The sequence below is a fragment of the Tachypleus tridentatus genome, chromosome 11, assembly GCF_004210375.1.
Source record: "Tachypleus tridentatus isolate NWPU-2018 chromosome 11, ASM421037v1, whole genome shotgun sequence".
NCBI lineage: Eukaryota > Metazoa > Arthropoda > Merostomata > Xiphosura > Limulidae > Tachypleus > Tachypleus tridentatus.
The window spans coordinates 26,675,825-26,693,947 of NC_134835.1; the positions used below are offsets into that span (position 1 = coordinate 26,675,825).

The following is an 18,123-nucleotide window of genomic DNA, read 5'->3' on the forward strand; positions in this document are numbered from 1 at the left end:
TATAGTTCCATACAACAGTTTGTACCATGGTCTTTATTTCATATAAACCTTAGTTCTGTGGATAGCTTGAAACAACTAGATGTTAAACATTATACGAGTAGTTCTCATACAACAGTTCGTACCATGGTCTTTATTTCATGTAAACCTTAGTTCTGTGGATAGCTTGAAACAACTAGATGTTAAACATTATAGTTCCATACAACAGTTTGTACCATGGTCTTTATTTCATGTAAACCTTAGTTCTGTGGATAGCTTGAAACAACTAGATGTTAAACATTATAGTTCCATACAACAGTTTGTACCATGGTCTTTATTTCATGTAAACCTTAGTTTTGTGGATAGCTTGAAACAACTAGATGTTAAACATTATAGTTTCCATACAATAGTTCGTACCATGGTCTTTATTTCATACAAACCTTAGTTCTGTGGATAGCTTGAAACAACTAGATGTTAAACATTATAGTTCCCATACAACAGTTCGTACCATGGTCTTTATTTCATGCGAACCTTAGTTCTGTGGATAGCTTGAAACAACTAGATGTTAAACATTATAGTTTCCATACAACAGTTTGTACCATGGTCTTTATTTCATGTAAACCTTAGTTCTGTGGATAGCTTGAAACAACTAGATGTTAAACATTATACGAGTAGTTCCCATACAACAGTTCGTACCATGGTCTTTATTTCATGTAAACCTTAGTTCTGTGGATAGCTTGAAACAACTAGATGTTAAACATTATAGTTCCATACAACAGTTTGTACCATGGTCTTTATTTCATGCGAACCTTAGTTCTGTGGATAGCTTGAAACAACTAGATGTTAAACATTATAGTTCCATACAACAGTTCGTACCATGGTCTTTATTTCATGCGAACCTTAGTTCTGTGGATAGCTTGAAACAACTAGATGTTAAACATTATAGTTCCATACAACAGTTTGTACCATGGTCTTTATTTCATATAAACCTTAGTTCTGTGGATAGCTTGAAACAACTAGATGTTAAACATTATAGTTCCATACAACAGTTTGTACCATGGTCTTTATTTCATGCGAACCTTAGTTCTGTAGATAGCTTGAAACAACTAGATGTTAAACATTATAGTTCCATACAACAGTTTGTACCATGGTCTTTATTTCATGTAAACCTTAGTTCTGTAGATAGCTTGAAACAACTAGATGTTAAACATTATAGTTCCATACAACAGTTTGTACCATGGTCTTTATTTCACGTAAACCTTAGTTCTGTGGATAGAACTAACAACTTGAAACAACTAGATGTTAAACATTATACGAGTAGTTCCCATACAACAGTTCGTACCATGGTCTTTATTTCATGTAAACCTTAGTTCTGTGGATAGCTTGAAACAACTAGATGTTAAACATTATAGTTCCATACAACAGTTTGTACCATGGTCTTTATTTCATGCGAACCTTAGTTCTGTGGATAGCTTGAAACAACTAGATGTTAAACATTATAGTTCCATACAACAGTTCGTACCATAATCTTTATTTCATGCGAACCTTAGTTCTGTGGATAGCTTGAAACAACTAGATGTTAAACATTATAGTTCCATACAACAGTTCGTACCATAATCTTTATTTCATGCGAACCTTAGTTCTGTGGATAGCTTGAAACAACTAGATGTTAAACATTATAGTTCCATACAACAGTTCGTACCATGGTCTTTATTTCATGCGAACCTTAGTTCTGTGGATAGCTTGAAACAACTAGATGTTAAACATTATAGTTCCATACAACAGTTTGTACCATGGTCTTTATTTCATGCGAACCTTAGTTCTGTAGATAGCTTGAAACAACTAGATGTTAAACATTATAGTTCCATACAACAGTTTGTACCATGGTCTTTATTTCATGTAAACCTTAGTTCTGTGGATAGCTTGAAACAACTAGATGTTAAACATTATAGTTCCATACAACAGTTCATACCATGGTCTTTATTTCATATAAACCTTAGTTCTGTGGATAGCTTGAAACAACTAGATGTTAAACATTATAGTTTCTATACAACAGTTTGTACCATGGTCTTTATTTTAGTTTCATTTCTGGATGTTCATTTTGATTGGATATAGACACACCCATATAAGTACATTTATGCAAATACAAAGGAATAATAGTTGATTTCACAAAGTATTTAAATAGCATGCATGGACTGTTTGTTTCTGTGGAAACATCGAGCCAGATATAGCATTACATATGTACATTAGAAAAGAGAAAACATTACAAAAATATTTTTTTTTTTGCATCTAAATTTGATTTTGTAACCCTTTGAACCTAAATTAGCCTTTGGTAAAACCTTGAATACAACCACAAGTAAGAAACCAGTAAACATTTTGAGGTTTTCTCAGAGGTGACTTAGATAACCATGTAAACTTGAGTCTATCTACTCTATATATACAGATTCTTTAATGCATTACTTATTCTATTATTCAACTTTAGAATATTAATTATTTTAGCTGCTAAAAAGTAGTTAATTAAATATTACTATAACTAAACTAAAGATTATTACAAGTAGTAAAATAAAGTCAATTTGAAAACAAAATCTTGCGACTGGTGGTGTTACATGTGATCTGCTATTTATATTATATTAAAATATATATTATAAATTATATATTAAAGTTTAATTTTAATACAGACCTACTCATTAAATATCAACATATTTCTCCTAAAAATGTAACCTGTTTTCTTTAATTTTTTAAAATAATTAGTTGTATTAATAATTATGTATCTCATCCAGATTCGTTTTCGTCTTTATTATTTTGTTGCAGCTCTAACATAAAAATCAGAGCTAAGTGAAAATGAATCAGATTTATAAGTAATATAGGTCATGAGTAAATATTAAATTAATTAACATAAAATAATAGCAGGTTTCAGTGCTGTAATCACAAAAACTTTTGATAATTAACTTAAAACGTTATGTTTTTCCTAAAACAAGAAAACCAAGTGTGGTCAAGATAACCTAAGGGTTAACTCAAATAAAGCACAAGTTGTTTTATAACAATAACTGAAAAGACATCTATACATTTTGAAAACTTAATACTGTTGTCAGTATAGAAATTACCATGTTAGAACTTTATTACGCATTAAAACATCACATTATGTAAATGTTCAGGATTCAGAAATGTTGCAATTTTATTTAAACTGACTTTAAGGAAATGTTCATAAAATTTTAAGAAGAAACTAATTTCATAATTGTAATATTTCGTGAAACGCCAGTAAAAGAGCCACTACAAATAAACAGTTTTACCTTAATATTTGAAAATACTTTCAATGACCCCAACAAGACATTATAAAGTTTGTATCCCATTAGTTAAACTTCTGATGACATGTCTTGATATTTAAAATTAAAATGAGGATGAGACTCAAAGGGAACTATACAGCCGTTGATGATACACTGAACAATCCATTCTGTTGACACGAGAGGAATGGTTATTTGATGAGCTGCTTTTACCACGTAATCTGGACACGAAGAATCCGTTACAATCACATCAGTGTGGAATATACCTGAGAGGTGTTAAACAAAACTATTCAGAACACACTGTATAAATCATCTAACAAAACTATTCAGAACACATTGTATAAATCAGCTGACAAAACTATTCAGAACACATTGTATAAATCATCTAACAAAACTATTCAGAACACACTGTATAAATCATCTAACAAAACTATTCAGAACACACTGTATAAATCAGCTAACAAAACTATTCAGAACACACTGTATAAATCATCTAACAAAAATATTCAGAACACACTGTATAAATCAGCTAACAAAACTATTCAGAACACACTGTATAAATCATCTAACAAAACTATTCAGAACACACTGTATAAATCAGCTAACAAAACTATTCAGAACACACTGTATAAATCATCTAACAAAACTATTCAGAACACACTGTATAGATCAGCTAACAAAACTATTCAGAACACACTGTATAAAACAGCTAACAAAACTATTCAGAACACACTGTATAAATCAGCTAACAAAACTATTCAGAACACACTGTATAAATCATCTAACAAAACTATTCAGAACACACTGTATAAATCATCTAACAAAACTATTCAGAACACACTGTATAAATCAGCTAACAAAACTATTCAGAACACACTGTATAAATCAGCTAACAAAACTATTCAGAACACACTGTATAAATCATCTAACAAAACTATTCAGAACACATTGTATAAATCATCTAACAAAACTATTCAGAACACACTGTGTAAATCAGCTTAAACAAAACTATTCAGAACACACTGTATAAATCAGCTAACAAAACTATTCAGAACACACTGTATAAATCAGCTAACAAAACTATTCAGAACACACTGTATAAATCAGCTAACAAAACTATTCAGAACACACTGTATAAATCATCTAACAAAACTATTCAGAACACACTGTATAAATCAGCTAACAAAACTATTCAGAACACATTGTATAAATCATCTAACAAAACTATTCAGAACACACTGTATAAATCATCTAACAAAACTATTCAGAACACACTGTATAAATCAGCTAACAAAACTATTCAGAACACACTGTATAAATCATCTAACAAAACTATTCAGAACACATTGTATAAATCATCTAACAAAACTATTCAGAACACACTGTATAAATCATCTAACAAAACTATTCAGAACACACTGTATAAATCAGCTAACAAAACTATTCAGAACACACTGTATAAATCATCTAACAAAACTATTCAGAACACACTGTATAAATCAGCTAACAAAACTATTCAGAACACACTGTATAAAACAGCTAACAAAACTATTCAGAACACACTGTATAAATCAGCTAACAAAACTATTCAGAACACACTGTATAAATCATCTAACAAAACTATTCAGAACACACTGTATAAATCAGCTAACAAAACTATTCAGAACACACTGTATAAATCAGCTAACAAAACTATTCAGAACACACTGTATAAATCATCTAACAAAACTATTCAGAACACACTGTATAAATCAGCTAACAAAACTATTCAGAACACATTGTATAAATCATCTAACAAAACTATTCAGAACACACTGTATAAATCATCTAACAAAACTATTCAGAACACACTGTATAAATCAGCTAACAAAACTATTCAGAACACACTGTATAAATCAGCTTAAACAAAACTATTCAGAACACACTGTATAAATCATCTAACAAAACTATTCAGAACACACTGTATAAATCAGCTAACAAAACTATTCAGAACACACTGTATAAATCATCTAACAAAACTATTCAGAACACACTGTATAAATCAGCTTAAACAAAACTATTCAGAACACACTGTATAAATCATCTAACAAAACTATTCAGAACACACTGTATAAATCAGCTTAAACAAAACTATTCAGAACACACTGTATAAATCATCTAACAAAACTATTCAGAACACACGGTATAAATCATCTAACAAAACTATTCAGAACACACTGTATAAATCAGCTAACAAAACTATTCAGAACACACTGTATAAATCATCTAACAAAACTATTCAGAACACACTGTATAAATCAGCTAACAAAACTATTCAGAACACATTGTATAAATCATCTAACAAAACTATTCAGAACACACTGTATAAATCATCTAACAAAACTATTCAGAACACACTGTATAAATCATCTAACAAAACTATTCAGAACACACTGTATAAATCATCTAACAAAACTATTCAGAACACACTGTATAAATCATCTAACAAAACTATTCAGAACACACTGTATAAATCAGCTTAAACAAAACTATTCAGAACACACTGTATAAATCATCTAACAAAACTATTCAGAACACACTATATAAATCATCTAACAAAACTATTCAGAACACACTGTATAAATCATCTAACAAAACTATTCAGAACACACTGTATAAATCAGCTAACAAAACTATTCAGAACACACTGTATAAATCATCTAACAAAACTATTCAGAACACACTGTATAAATCATCTAACAAAACTATTCAGAACACACTGTATAAATCAGCTTAAACAAAACTATTCAGAACACACTGTATAAATCAGCTTAAACAAAACTATTCAGAACACACTGTATAAATCAGCTAACAAAACTATTCAGAACACATTGTATAAATCATCTAACAAAACTATTCAGAACACACTGTATAAATCATCTAACAAAACTATTCAGAACACACTGTATAAATCATCTAACAAAACTATTCAGAACACACTGTATAAATCATCTAACAAAACTATTCAGAACACACTGTATAAATCATCTAACAAAACTATTCAGAACACACTGTATAAATCAGCTTAAACAAAACTATTCAGAACACACTGTATAAATCATCTAACAAAACTATTCAGAACACACTGTATAAATCAGCTTAAACAAAACTATTCAGAACACACTGTATAAATCAGCTTAAACAAATAATGCAGAACAATTGTCTTATATCCATTTTTCAAACTTCATGGGGTAATTTTATTGATAGGAATTTGCTGGCTTACTTTTACTCAAATATGAATTGTATATTAAAGTTGGTTATGATAGAGTCTTACATATCTTCACTTATTAATTACATATTTGTATGTCCTCAGTTAAATAATGTTATTTTAATACAAAAGTACACAATGTACTGGTGACTTACCAGAGGACTAACCGAAAAGTAGAAACATATGGTTAACATTGAACATCTTTAATATGGACACTAAGCCTCACATAAAGCCCAAGATAACAGTTTAAATATACCAAGAACAAACATTTAATCTTATATAAAACCTCCTTAAAAATATCTGAAAATGTTCTGTTTTTCTTATACAAGTATAATACATGTAATTATCTAAATCAAAAAGTTCACCAAATATCATATCAATTCTGAAACCTGTGGAAGACATTTCTTTGAAAAATTGTTTCATTACACATATCAATGAACTCTGACAAATATATCACCCAAGTTCAAAAATTACTGGTAGTTATTGAACGTTTTACATCTGGAAACCTAACCAGTAAATTGCAGTAAACTCACAACACCTATTACACAGCATGTTCTTATTTTCTTTTCTAAACTGCTGCGTCTACCTAATAAAATGTACAGATGGTAATTTCTAAAGCTCACCTGAACGATCTTCCAGTTCAGTTAGACACTGTACCACCTCTGATTTTGCTGCCAATAGTGCAACTATCCAATTTGTGATAGACGATCTGTCGTTGGCAAACACAAGAAGTACACGACATCTTTCAAATATTGAAGTCTGGAAATGCCTACAGTTTCAGGAAGGTTTATATTAAGAATGTAAAGTTCCACGTTTCTTAATGATATTCTAAGAAAACTAGAAATTTTTTATGAGGGATAAATTGAAGTAAGTGATAAACAGTACTTAATGTAAAAACTCTTCTCACACAATTACACATTCACAATTCTAAGAAAGTCAAGTTGTTGCCCATCCAATATAAAGAGAAAAATTCACATCTTCTTACCATTCAATCAATTTCTTTTCAATGACACTGTAGCCTGTGGGAAGGAGGTAGGAGTGGTAGTCTAATAAGGAATTCTGCATGATAAATGTTCAATAAGAGTTAATTATGACACTGCTATCCAGAGAGTAAATATTATAACACCACAGTTTGTACAGTAGTATCTTACATCTAACAGAAACACAAGGGATATGATTTATAATTACTCTGATACTTATCCTGCATATATATGTAACACCTGAAGAAACTTTAAACTTCCCATAACTTGAAAAATAAAATAGCGTATTCAAACAGGCACGTAGACTGGAAAAAACTGTGAGGGAGATAGGTTTTGTGAAAATTATTCAAGATGGTTTTCTTTACTAATTGGTCAAGGAGTCTACAAGAAACGATTTTATTTTAGATTCATTGCTAACTTATTATATAGAAATTGTTAAGAAGGTGGAAACTGGAGAACATCTGGGTGCAAGTGATAACTGCTTTATTAGGTTCAATGTTTTACTTTGTACGGAGATCAAAAATTTCAAAAGAGCAAATTTTGAAGATATGCAACAAGAACTATCTGTTGTTAGCTCAGTTCTTTGGAGGCACTGATAAAGTGTGGAAGTATTTAAGAATAAGTTTTTAAATATTCAAAATAAATATATTGTTTATAGAAAGAAGAGTGAAATACCAGGTTAGCACATAAAGGATACAAGATAAATTAGAGAAAGGCTTAAAAATGTATATTTACTGGTATGACAGGAGATTTAAAAGGTAAAGAAAGTTGGCAAAACAGGATATTAGGACATCAAAGTGAATGCATATATAAAAAAAAGGTTGGTTGAAAATTAATAGTAAGAATTTCTTTAAGCATATTAAAAATAAACAATGTTAATAAGGTAATGGAAACCTTGATGGATAAAGGAAGGTAAGTATCTCATCATCATGAGATGACTGGGTTATTAAAACAATCTTTTTACTAATAAAAGTGTAAGCAGTATTCCACATTTTTATAAGACTCCTGGGCCAGATAATATTTACCCAAGGGTTTTAAAAGAATCTGAAGATGGGATATGTGAGTCACTGATACTGTTTTTTTTTGTAAGCATTTCAATAGAGGGCAGGTACCACAGGATTGGAAGTTGGTTAATGTAACTCCTCTTTCAAGGGAGGGATAAAGTTGTCCCAGTAACTATAGACTCATTATTCTTACATCAGTTGTGGAAAAGGTTTGGAAAGTCTGAGAAAAGATGCTTTATAAAATCATTTAACAAAGCTTATAATTTTATCAGATAGTCAACATGGTTTCACAAAGGAAAAAATTCTTGCCTTACAAATCTTTGGACATTCTTTGAAAAGGTTACTACTCATGTAGATGAGGGTACAGGTGTAGATTTGGTGTGTCTGAATTCTTAGAAAGCACTTGACAAAGTGTCACATCAAGAGGTTGTAAAACAAATTACCTCTACATGTGTGAAGGATAAGTTATCTCATTGGATAGGAGAGTGGTTGGATGGAAGAAGGCAGAGGGTTGTCACAAATAAGAGTTCAGTCAAACTTGATTAATGAGGATAGATCCAAATCTTTGAAACTGTTTTCTCTTGAGAAAGAAGAATTAGAGGGGATCTGGTTGAGGTGTTTAAAACTGTGGAGGAAATTGGTAGTGTTGATACATTTTGTTTTCATACTTAATGGTGGGAACTGGGGGTCACAAACATGAACTTTGACAGGATGAAAGTGATCTTCAGCTAACACAGTTTTATTTTTCTAACAAGGTGGTTAGCCACAGGAATGTGTTGCCTTTGGATGTAGTGGAGGCAGTGAATTTAAGAGAAAGCTGTCTTCAAGACTTTTGTGTTATTCAAAATAGTTTAGTTTAGAGGATGGGACAGCCAAGGTGGACTAACAGATCCCTTACTGTCTCTGAACATTAAGTTATGTTAAACACTAGAAGAGATAACTGTTCAGCATATGTACGACATGTTTACAGATTGAGTAGAAGCTTAACTATCATATAAAAACTCAGAAAAAGTAACATTCTTGATTTTACTATATTGTTGACTTACAACCATTACACTATGTAACACAAATTTTGTTCCTGGATAGTATGTCTTAATTGCTTATGTTGTAAAAGTACAGAAAATGGTCATTATTCCCCTCAAACTTTGCTTTTGTGACCTGGATAATGAAATTTAGAAATTAACATATTTTCTATGTAAAAACGGGCAAATTTGCACATTTTCATTTACATAAGGTCTGAATAAAACAACATATGAATCAAGAATTACATATTTTTATACCAAAGTTATACAAAAATGTTTAGAAGTGAGTAGTTTTTCGAGACTTGAGATAGTAATGTAAATCACTTTTATGTATCAGCCCCCCAAATATAATCTCCCATCATGTTTTTGTTATACACTCCTTGGTAGCACCATTCAAAGTTCAGTATATCTTGGTAGAAGAGCTTGCCTTGCTCCTCTGAGTATACTCTCAAGTTCTCCTTGAACTTATCAAGATGAGCATCAAGGATATGGACTTTCAGGGACATCCTGCAGCCATAGTTCTTCACCAGAGCCTCAACCATTCCACATAATTTTCAGCCTTGTGATTGCCCAAGAAGCCCTGAACCACTGAACAAAATTGCCCCAAGCTTTTTTTTTCCTTTCTTACTGAGGTTCTTGTGGAATTCTTTGCCTCAGACAACTTAGGGAAGAGGTCTCAAAGGTACTTGAAGGCTGCAGACTCCTTATCAAGACCTGTGACAAATTGTTTCATAAAACCCAACTTTATGTGCAATGGTGGGAACAACACCTTCTGGAGGTCCACTAATGCCTCACACTTGACATTGTGCCTCCCCACAGAGAACTCGGTCTGTTGTGACCAGTGCTTCCTGTTGTAGTGTGCTGTGGTGTTATTATGAAGAATACATTTATTTCATCCACAACTAATGTGTAAGAGGTTCATGCAAAATATTTTACATGTGATATTTTTCTATACTATTGGAAATTAAAAAATATATATAAATTAAAGATATTTAAATTTTAAACGATCTAAAATTTGTATAATATAAAATCTTACTATTCAAGCAAGCAAAAATTGTTTGTCTTACTTTCTAGAGTTTCTTTGCAGTGCTCACAGGTAAAATGAGGTGCCCAGGGTTTATCTTGATCCCGGAAAGGGATGCCAAAATATGTCTTTCCGGCTTCACACATTTTAACAGATGCTGCCAGAGAGTACTCTTGTCTTGATAAATTGGCCACATACATAGCAGAATGCTTGCAGCTTCTTGATGCCATCTCTGATAAAATCAGATAGGTCTATGTGTTCACTTAGGCAGCTAGAACTAAACTGAAGTGGTAAGTAGTGAGCCCTGTATATATATATTACTGTGGAAAGCTCTAGAAAATTCTTGTAAGTTCGAGAAAATTCTCTATCAGCTACTCGGCACTAAATCTGTCTGGAATGTTTTGAAAATTGGTAAATTTGGATATTTCATTACCCAGGTCACAAAAGCAAAAGTCTGAAGAGAAAATAGGTCTTTTCTATTTACTTTAGGCATAAGCAAGTGGGAAATAACACTTTCTGCCCAGGAACAAGAAAAGGTAAAAACTTTGTTACATGGTGTTATTAGCTTCAATATATCATACAAAGTGCCAATAATAATAACAAGAAATATAGAGTTTCTGTGTACAACTCCTAATAAGAGAACATTAAGTTAGATCCATAGAAAACATTATAATCATAGCTAGTATTTGAGATGATTGTAAGAGTTAAAACAAGCTGAAGTGCAGAAGCCAGCTTACCGTGGAACAACAGTTATCAACCCAGACATGTGATACACAAGGAATACCTGCAGCTATGCTTTGAATGTATTTATATGTTTCTAGATAGGTATCAGCGATGAGAAAGACTTGCTCCAGTTGAACAATCTACAGAATAATAAATATTAGTAGTGATATGACTTTTATTTACTCATCGTGTCACTCTTACTTTCATAAGTCTTCTCAAAAAGCTGTCACATCTCTTTAGAACAGGGGTTCCCAACCTTTTGGCACTCGCGACTTGAAAATGTAATTGATGAAATAAAATTAATGTTACCCAAGCTACTTCTAACAAGGCTACAAGACTCCCCTGCCAAGGCTTCGCGACCCCCTTGGGGTCGCGACCCACCGGTTGGGAACCCCTGCTTTAGAACTATCTTCATAGACTGGAATAAATCACTATATATATATATATATATATATATCAGTTATACAACTATATTATCAACGTTTCAAGTTAATTTTGTATACCAGCACCCTGGAGGCTGTTGTAAAAACAGTTTTAACAGTATCATTTTTTCCATGTTTGGTATGAACATACTAATGGATAGTATTTCAAGGCTTGTTGAACAAGCCAAGTGAATATAAACTTTCTGAACTGTCTTTTACAATTTTTACCATCTTTGTCACCTACAAAGAAGGCATGTTTACACTTTACTGAAATAGTAAAAAAATATCACTGTTTAGGACCCAACAATAAAAAAGTCCTAAGGAGCACGTGTTTGAAATACGATCCTTTCTTAATAAGAGGCAAAATACCTAACCTTATTAAACTTAATGAAACTGTTAAGAGGTTACTGACTATGTTTGTTGTATAATGCAACAATGACAAGGCTTTAATAAACTACTAAAAGCCTAGAAAGCTCTCCAAGTACACACACATTTTCTATGACTAGAATTAATTACAAACATCATTTTCATAAATATATGGTATGTTATATGTAAAATAATGGAGAGTTTGAGGAACTAATAAACCAAATAATATTTTAATATTTTTCTCAATTAGTTATTTTGTAAAAGACAAACACTAAAATATCATTTTAATTAAATAAAATTATTTGTCACAAATAATAAATAACATAACAAAGACATCTCAGTCGTATATTCAAGAAAACTTGTTTATCTCCTTAATTTAACATCTGTACATAGAGATATTTGAAATAATTTAATCCGTAAAATTACTTGAGAAGAAAATGAACTTATGATAACAAAGCTGTATGTACTTAATTTGTTGTCAATCATAAAGCTATATTTGTAATCTGAGGGTCTCAGGTTTGAATCCCTGTCCCACCAAACACACTCGCCATTTCAGCCACAAGGGCATCATAATGTGGTGATCATTCCAGTTATTCTTTGGTAAAAATTTAGCACCAAGAGTGGCAACAGGTGGTGATGACTAGCTGCCTTCCCTCGAGTCTTTCACTGCTAAATTAGAGACAGCACAGATAGCCCTTATGTAGCTTTGAAAGAAATTCAGGACAAACAAACAGAGCTACACGTAACAAGCTGGTTGTGCTCTTCCCAGCGCAGGTACGGAAATCCAATTTTTAGTGCAAAAAGCCTTCAGACTTTACAGATAAGTCATTAGGTGGCATGTACTTAGTATAAACAGAAATCAAAATACTTTGAAATACAACACTTCAGGCAGAAAATAAATATGGAAAACACAATTAAGATTTCACAAAATAGTATTCAATGCAAGTAAAGAGAAAAAATACTTTTTAATAAATGTTTTGAACACAAAGAAATATTACAATATCCATCAAATATACCAAGACTGGAGAATTTTGTACCTTCTAAAGCTAACACGAATCTCTGTCTCTTATACACCCACTAGTAACTTATTTATACTTGGTTATAATTTCATTAGAAGCACCTATTAAAGTAATTACAAACCTGTGCTTCTTCAAAGCTGTTAACCCAAATTCCTCCAGACTTTTCTATTTGTTCTACAAGTCTATTCTTGTCAAAAGCTGGTAGATTAGCAAGTGAATCTTCCTCTAAGACAAGCATTATTAAAGATTACAATAAATACATTTTTATTTTCATGTACTTATTATGAGAAACAAAAAAGTATTAAAAAACTATGAGTCAACTAAACACAAATCTTCCAGGAAGATGACCCTTCATGTAGTAATGACCCCACAAAGTACATAAAATTCTTACTCATTCTGGTCTTTATTTCAAGAGATGCAAATATTACACTTACAGAATTTGTCATAAATATCTGTTATATTCACGAAAACCATAAATATGAATTTCCATTATGTGATCAACCTTTCTGAAAACAATATTTTTATGAGAATGTTAATTTTATACAAACAGCATATTTTCCATACTCATAAAAAGCTTTAAAGTTTTTAAGACCATCATTTTTAATTAAGAATAAGTAAAATAGAGACATAGCACACATAGAGTTCAAGATACTTGAGTAAGATATGCAAGTATTGGTGTAAGATTTTACAGTTGTCAGATATGTCTTAATTACCCTGAAAGAGAAAACTAAACCTATTTTTAGTAACTGTTTTTTTTTAAGCAAAAGTATACCCACTGGGCTAATTTTGCCCTGACCGTTGCAGGTACCAAAACTCAAATTATAGCCTTATTAGCTTCCATATTTACTGCTAAACCACCAGGAGGATTATTTTGTTAATGAAGATCTATTTATATTCTATGAGAGCTAATTGTCAGTATACACAGTAAGCTGTTGACAAAATCTAACTGGTTCCTACTTATTGTTACTCTTCATCCTTAGTTATTTATCTAATGTTCTCACCTTCTTCATCACTGGTTTCTGGATCAGAGATCTCTAAATGTGATGTTCCACTTCTGTTCTTTCTGGTTTTGTTACCTTCACTGCTACAAGTCAACAAAAAAGCCAAACCTTCAAAGAGCATTCCTCTGTTGGGAGTAGCACATGTATCTATTTTTTGAAACGATTAAAATAGAAAAGGAAAATAAATAAACAGTGTTTGTAATTTCCCGTACTACAATGTTTTGGACTTGAGCCATGTTAAATACTCACTACAGTTATATAAAACATATTTCATTTTGTATAACTACAAAAGATAGTGTTTAAATACAAAGAAAACACTTGAGAAAACATTAACTTTTTTGAATCATTTCGTGTTTACAAGGAAAGTGGCCCATGGACAAAAGGCCTGTAACAAGATTGAACATTTTCCAAATGGAAAAAGAAGGCAACCAAGGTTAATCCCTTATGCAAGATAAAAACACGTAAAATAGTTCCCAATCGTATATTTATTTAATTCAAACATTTGAGTCTAATGGACACTGAAGGTTTTGTTAGAGCAGGTCACTCACTGCATAAGTTAGTGAAAAACACATTTAATGTGACTCAAGTTTCTTTACACTATAAAAATGGCATAGTATTTTCTTTATGGTTCATCCATACAACAGTATTTCTATAAATTCATCTGAAAAGTATTTTCCAGGCCTACTGAAAAGCATTTTATATACATCATCACTAGGATAAATTAATCTCAAACTAAGGAGTATATAAAGCATGGTAGAAGCATTTTGTAAATAAATTTTACTGGTACTTAATATATGAAAGAAGTATATGTTCTTAAATAATTGAGGTACTATGATTCAGGCCACCTAGTGGACATACTGTGAACAATCATTGTCAGTTATGCTTGTACGAGATAAAATTTCTCCTTAGCTTTAGAAAAATTTAAAGAAAGTGTTTTCACAACTATTGAATTTAAATATTATAATACAATATATTATAAATAAGTTAAATTTATTTCCATGGAAATTTTCTTTATTTTCCATCAGAGTTTCCCCTTCTCAACTTATTTAAAAATAGTAACATTACAGTAATGTAAAACCTCCATATATTGGATTTAAAATAATTCATAACAGCAGATTTACCTTTCTTTTCTTATTTAAATCAAATATTTAAAAAAATTATTTTCAACTTTATCAGCACTTTAAGCAACACAAATTACATGGCTACATCAAAAGCCACACGGTTCAGGCATAGCCATCCTTAATTTAGAATCAACTGGTACCACCTTCCACCTTCATGGCTACTCTTAGGTTGTCATTTCTACAAAGCACTCACAAATAAAATGTAGAGCACATTTAGATAAGAAATATTAGACAGACGTGTAATTATTATTCTGTAAAATGTATTAGAAATTGATATAAAGTTTGTAAAAGCACTTTGTAAATGAAGAACATTTATAGACCTATTATCAATGCTCGTATAAGTGTTTTACACTATACACAGAAATCTGGAAATGATAAAACTTATTCTGTGAGAGCTTACCATCATAAACACATGAAGTGGCAGGTTCTTCTTGAAATGAAAGTCCATCAACTTGGTCTTGAGACAAAATTATTAACGATTTTGCAAATCTAAAGGAAGAATACAAAATTCAGTAAAGAGCACAGTGAATATGTTTTTTTAATATTTAAGCTGTTTTTTTTTCATCTTACAAAAGAACTTTAAGCTAAATATTAATCAAGATAGTTAGCCTATCCAAGAAGTGAAACTTCTAAAATCTGACAACAAAGTAAGATTTATATAATTCTTACATACCTAAAATAAATATTGCGTATTGAAATATGTACATCCTAATTAATGTTGTGAAAGAAAATCACTCTAGAAAACAATCAGTGTTATTGGGAGATTTTTTTTTTTTGTAAAAATGTATAAAAAGAAATACAAACTGTTGTTTTCTCCTTACTTGATTGACTGTTTGTAGTTAAGCACAAAGCTACACTATGGGCTATTTGTGCTCTGTCTATCACAATTACTGAAACCCAGTTTCTAGAAGTGTGAGTCCACAGACATACCATCGTGCCACTGGAAGGTCCTTACATAGATGGCACTTGTATTACTAAGGCAGTTATGAATAAATATGCTACCACAGGTTTACAACAATATGTTTTGAAGTTAAGGAGAAATTTAAATGTATCTCAGAATGGCTGGTATGGGTATTAACACTTTTATTGATAAGCAGAGAACAATGTTTCGATCTTCCTAGGTCGTCTTCAGGTTAAGAAAAAAAGAGGTTGAATTTGATCATTGACAGACACGTCTCAGGGACAAGAGTATAAATGTGTACAGGACTGTAGAGGGCGTTGCAGGTGGATATTAAATTATTAATTAGTATAGGTATAAATGTGTTCCTTTATATTGATTTAATAATTACAAAAAACACCTTCACACGTTTTGAACACTGCAAATCAAATAAACACAACATAACCAAAGAAAACTCTCAGATACTAAGTAGGGAAACAAATATAAACAAGCATAAAATCAAAGAAGCCCTACTTATACAGCAACTAAAACCAAAATTAAACCAATATAAAGAAACACCTTTATACCTATACTAATTAATAACCTAACATCCACCTGCAACACCCTCTACAATTCTGTACCCGTTTATACTCGTCCCTAAGGCGTGTGTCCGTCAACAGTCACATTCAAACTCTCTCTTTCTTAACCTGATGATGACCTAGGAAGTTCGAAACGTTGTTCTCTCCTTATCAATAAAAGTGTTAATACCCATACCAGCTGTTCTGAGATACATTTTTATTTCTTGTCATCAAGAATAAATAGAAACTTATTAAAATTGGTAGCATCTGACTGAATTGTTTTGATCAATAATGACAAAGTATTCCACGTATTTTACTGAATTTACAAAAAACATATTGTTTATTGTTTTTTTCATTTTTCGCATTGAACTGATAGGAAAACAACAGCAGTAAATTAATTTTGTAAATGTTTTAAACAAAGAACAATATTTTAAATATTGTACTTTCATATTAAGTTTAACTAAAGCTAATAAAACAGATTCAACTCCAAAATGTTTATCTCTACAGTTTATGAACATTGAGTTTGGTAACATATCAATTCATATATGGTGTATCTTTATTATATGAATCATATACTCCACAATAGAGTTAAGCTGTATTGGGTTACTCTATTAGAACAGTCACATAAGTTATCACTGTATTTTATGAAAATGTCTTAGACCAATTTGACTGCTATTTTATAAAAAGATACAAAGGAAGTTGACTTTATTTAATTAACTTAATCAAGAAAAAGTCCAATTTTTATTGGTGGATGGGTACTGGGTATGTTTGTATTTACATTCCATATCTCAAAACTAACTGTTTGTTTGTTTTGGAATTTACCTACAAAAGCTACTCGAGGGCTATCTGTGCTAGCCGTTCCTAATTTAGCAGTGTAAGACTAGAGGGAAGGCAGCTAGTTACCACCACCCACCGCCAACTCTTGGGCTACTCTTTTACCAACGAATAGTGGGATTGACCGTCACATTATAACGCCCCACTGGCTGAAAGGACGAGCATGTTTGGCGCAAAGGGATGCAAACCAGCGACCCTCAGATTACGAGTCACCGCGTCTTAACTGCGCTTGGCCATGGCGAGCCTCAAAAACTAACAGACCAATATATAAGAAAATTCTATGCAAAAGAGTAAGTCAGTATGGAACAGTCCTCTGCAAACTTGATCGAGATTCAGATCTGGATCCCTTTGAAGCATTATTTTTTTATAATGGGGAGATAGAGGACTGTTGTAGTTTTGGGTAAATGACTTTGTAAGTGTAATCAGATCTGTACCAAATTTCATGGGCACATTAAAGTTGAGACCCTAATAAAACTAAAAAAACTACATGGATCATTAATCATTCTAGATCTGAGAAGGAATTTCTAAGCTTTCAAAGGTGAAATTTGATGTCTAATATAAACGAATAAAATATTGAAAAGGAGTGACAGGTGATGGTGTGAAGTTTCTCTGATTGTTCTTGTTATTACATTAGTCTATAATTTTAGC

At 31.5% G+C, this 18,123-nt stretch overlaps 1 protein-coding gene across 1 annotated transcript; it reads right to left on the bottom strand.

The window, feature by feature from the left end:
* Positions 1-1,901: 1,901 nt before the first annotated feature.
* LOC143231795 (TP53-binding protein 1-like) lies at positions 1,902-15,734 on the bottom strand. The gene is made up of 7 exons (XM_076466449.1): positions 15,587-15,734; positions 14,066-14,212; positions 13,186-13,289; positions 11,272-11,397; positions 7,490-7,563; positions 7,128-7,273; positions 1,902-3,523 (listed from the first exon to the last, which is right to left on the bottom strand). The coding sequence occupies exons 2-7, from the start codon at positions 14,184-14,186 to the stop codon at positions 3,330-3,332; spliced, it is 765 nt and encodes a 254-aa protein (XP_076322564.1). The 5' UTR covers positions 14,187-14,212; positions 15,587-15,734; the 3' UTR covers positions 1,902-3,329.
* Between the last annotated feature and the right edge of the window lie 2,389 nt (positions 15,735-18,123).

What these genes read in the sequence shown, in the direction of transcription:
- LOC143231795 (XM_076466449.1), bottom strand. Translation starts at nt 14,186, where the DNA reads ATGCTCTTTGAAGGTTTGGCTTTTTTGTTGACTTGTAGCAGTGAAGGT. An exon ending in TTGATAACTGTTGTTCCACG is followed by an intron (nt 7,564 to 11,271) that starts GTAAGCTGGCTT and finishes TTTATCATGCAG; the next exon opens with AATTCCTTATTAGACTACCA. An exon ending in TGAACTGGAAGATCGTTCAG is followed by an intron (nt 3,524 to 7,127) that starts GTGAGCTTTAGA and finishes AACACCTCTCAG; the next exon opens with GTATATTCCACACTGATGTG.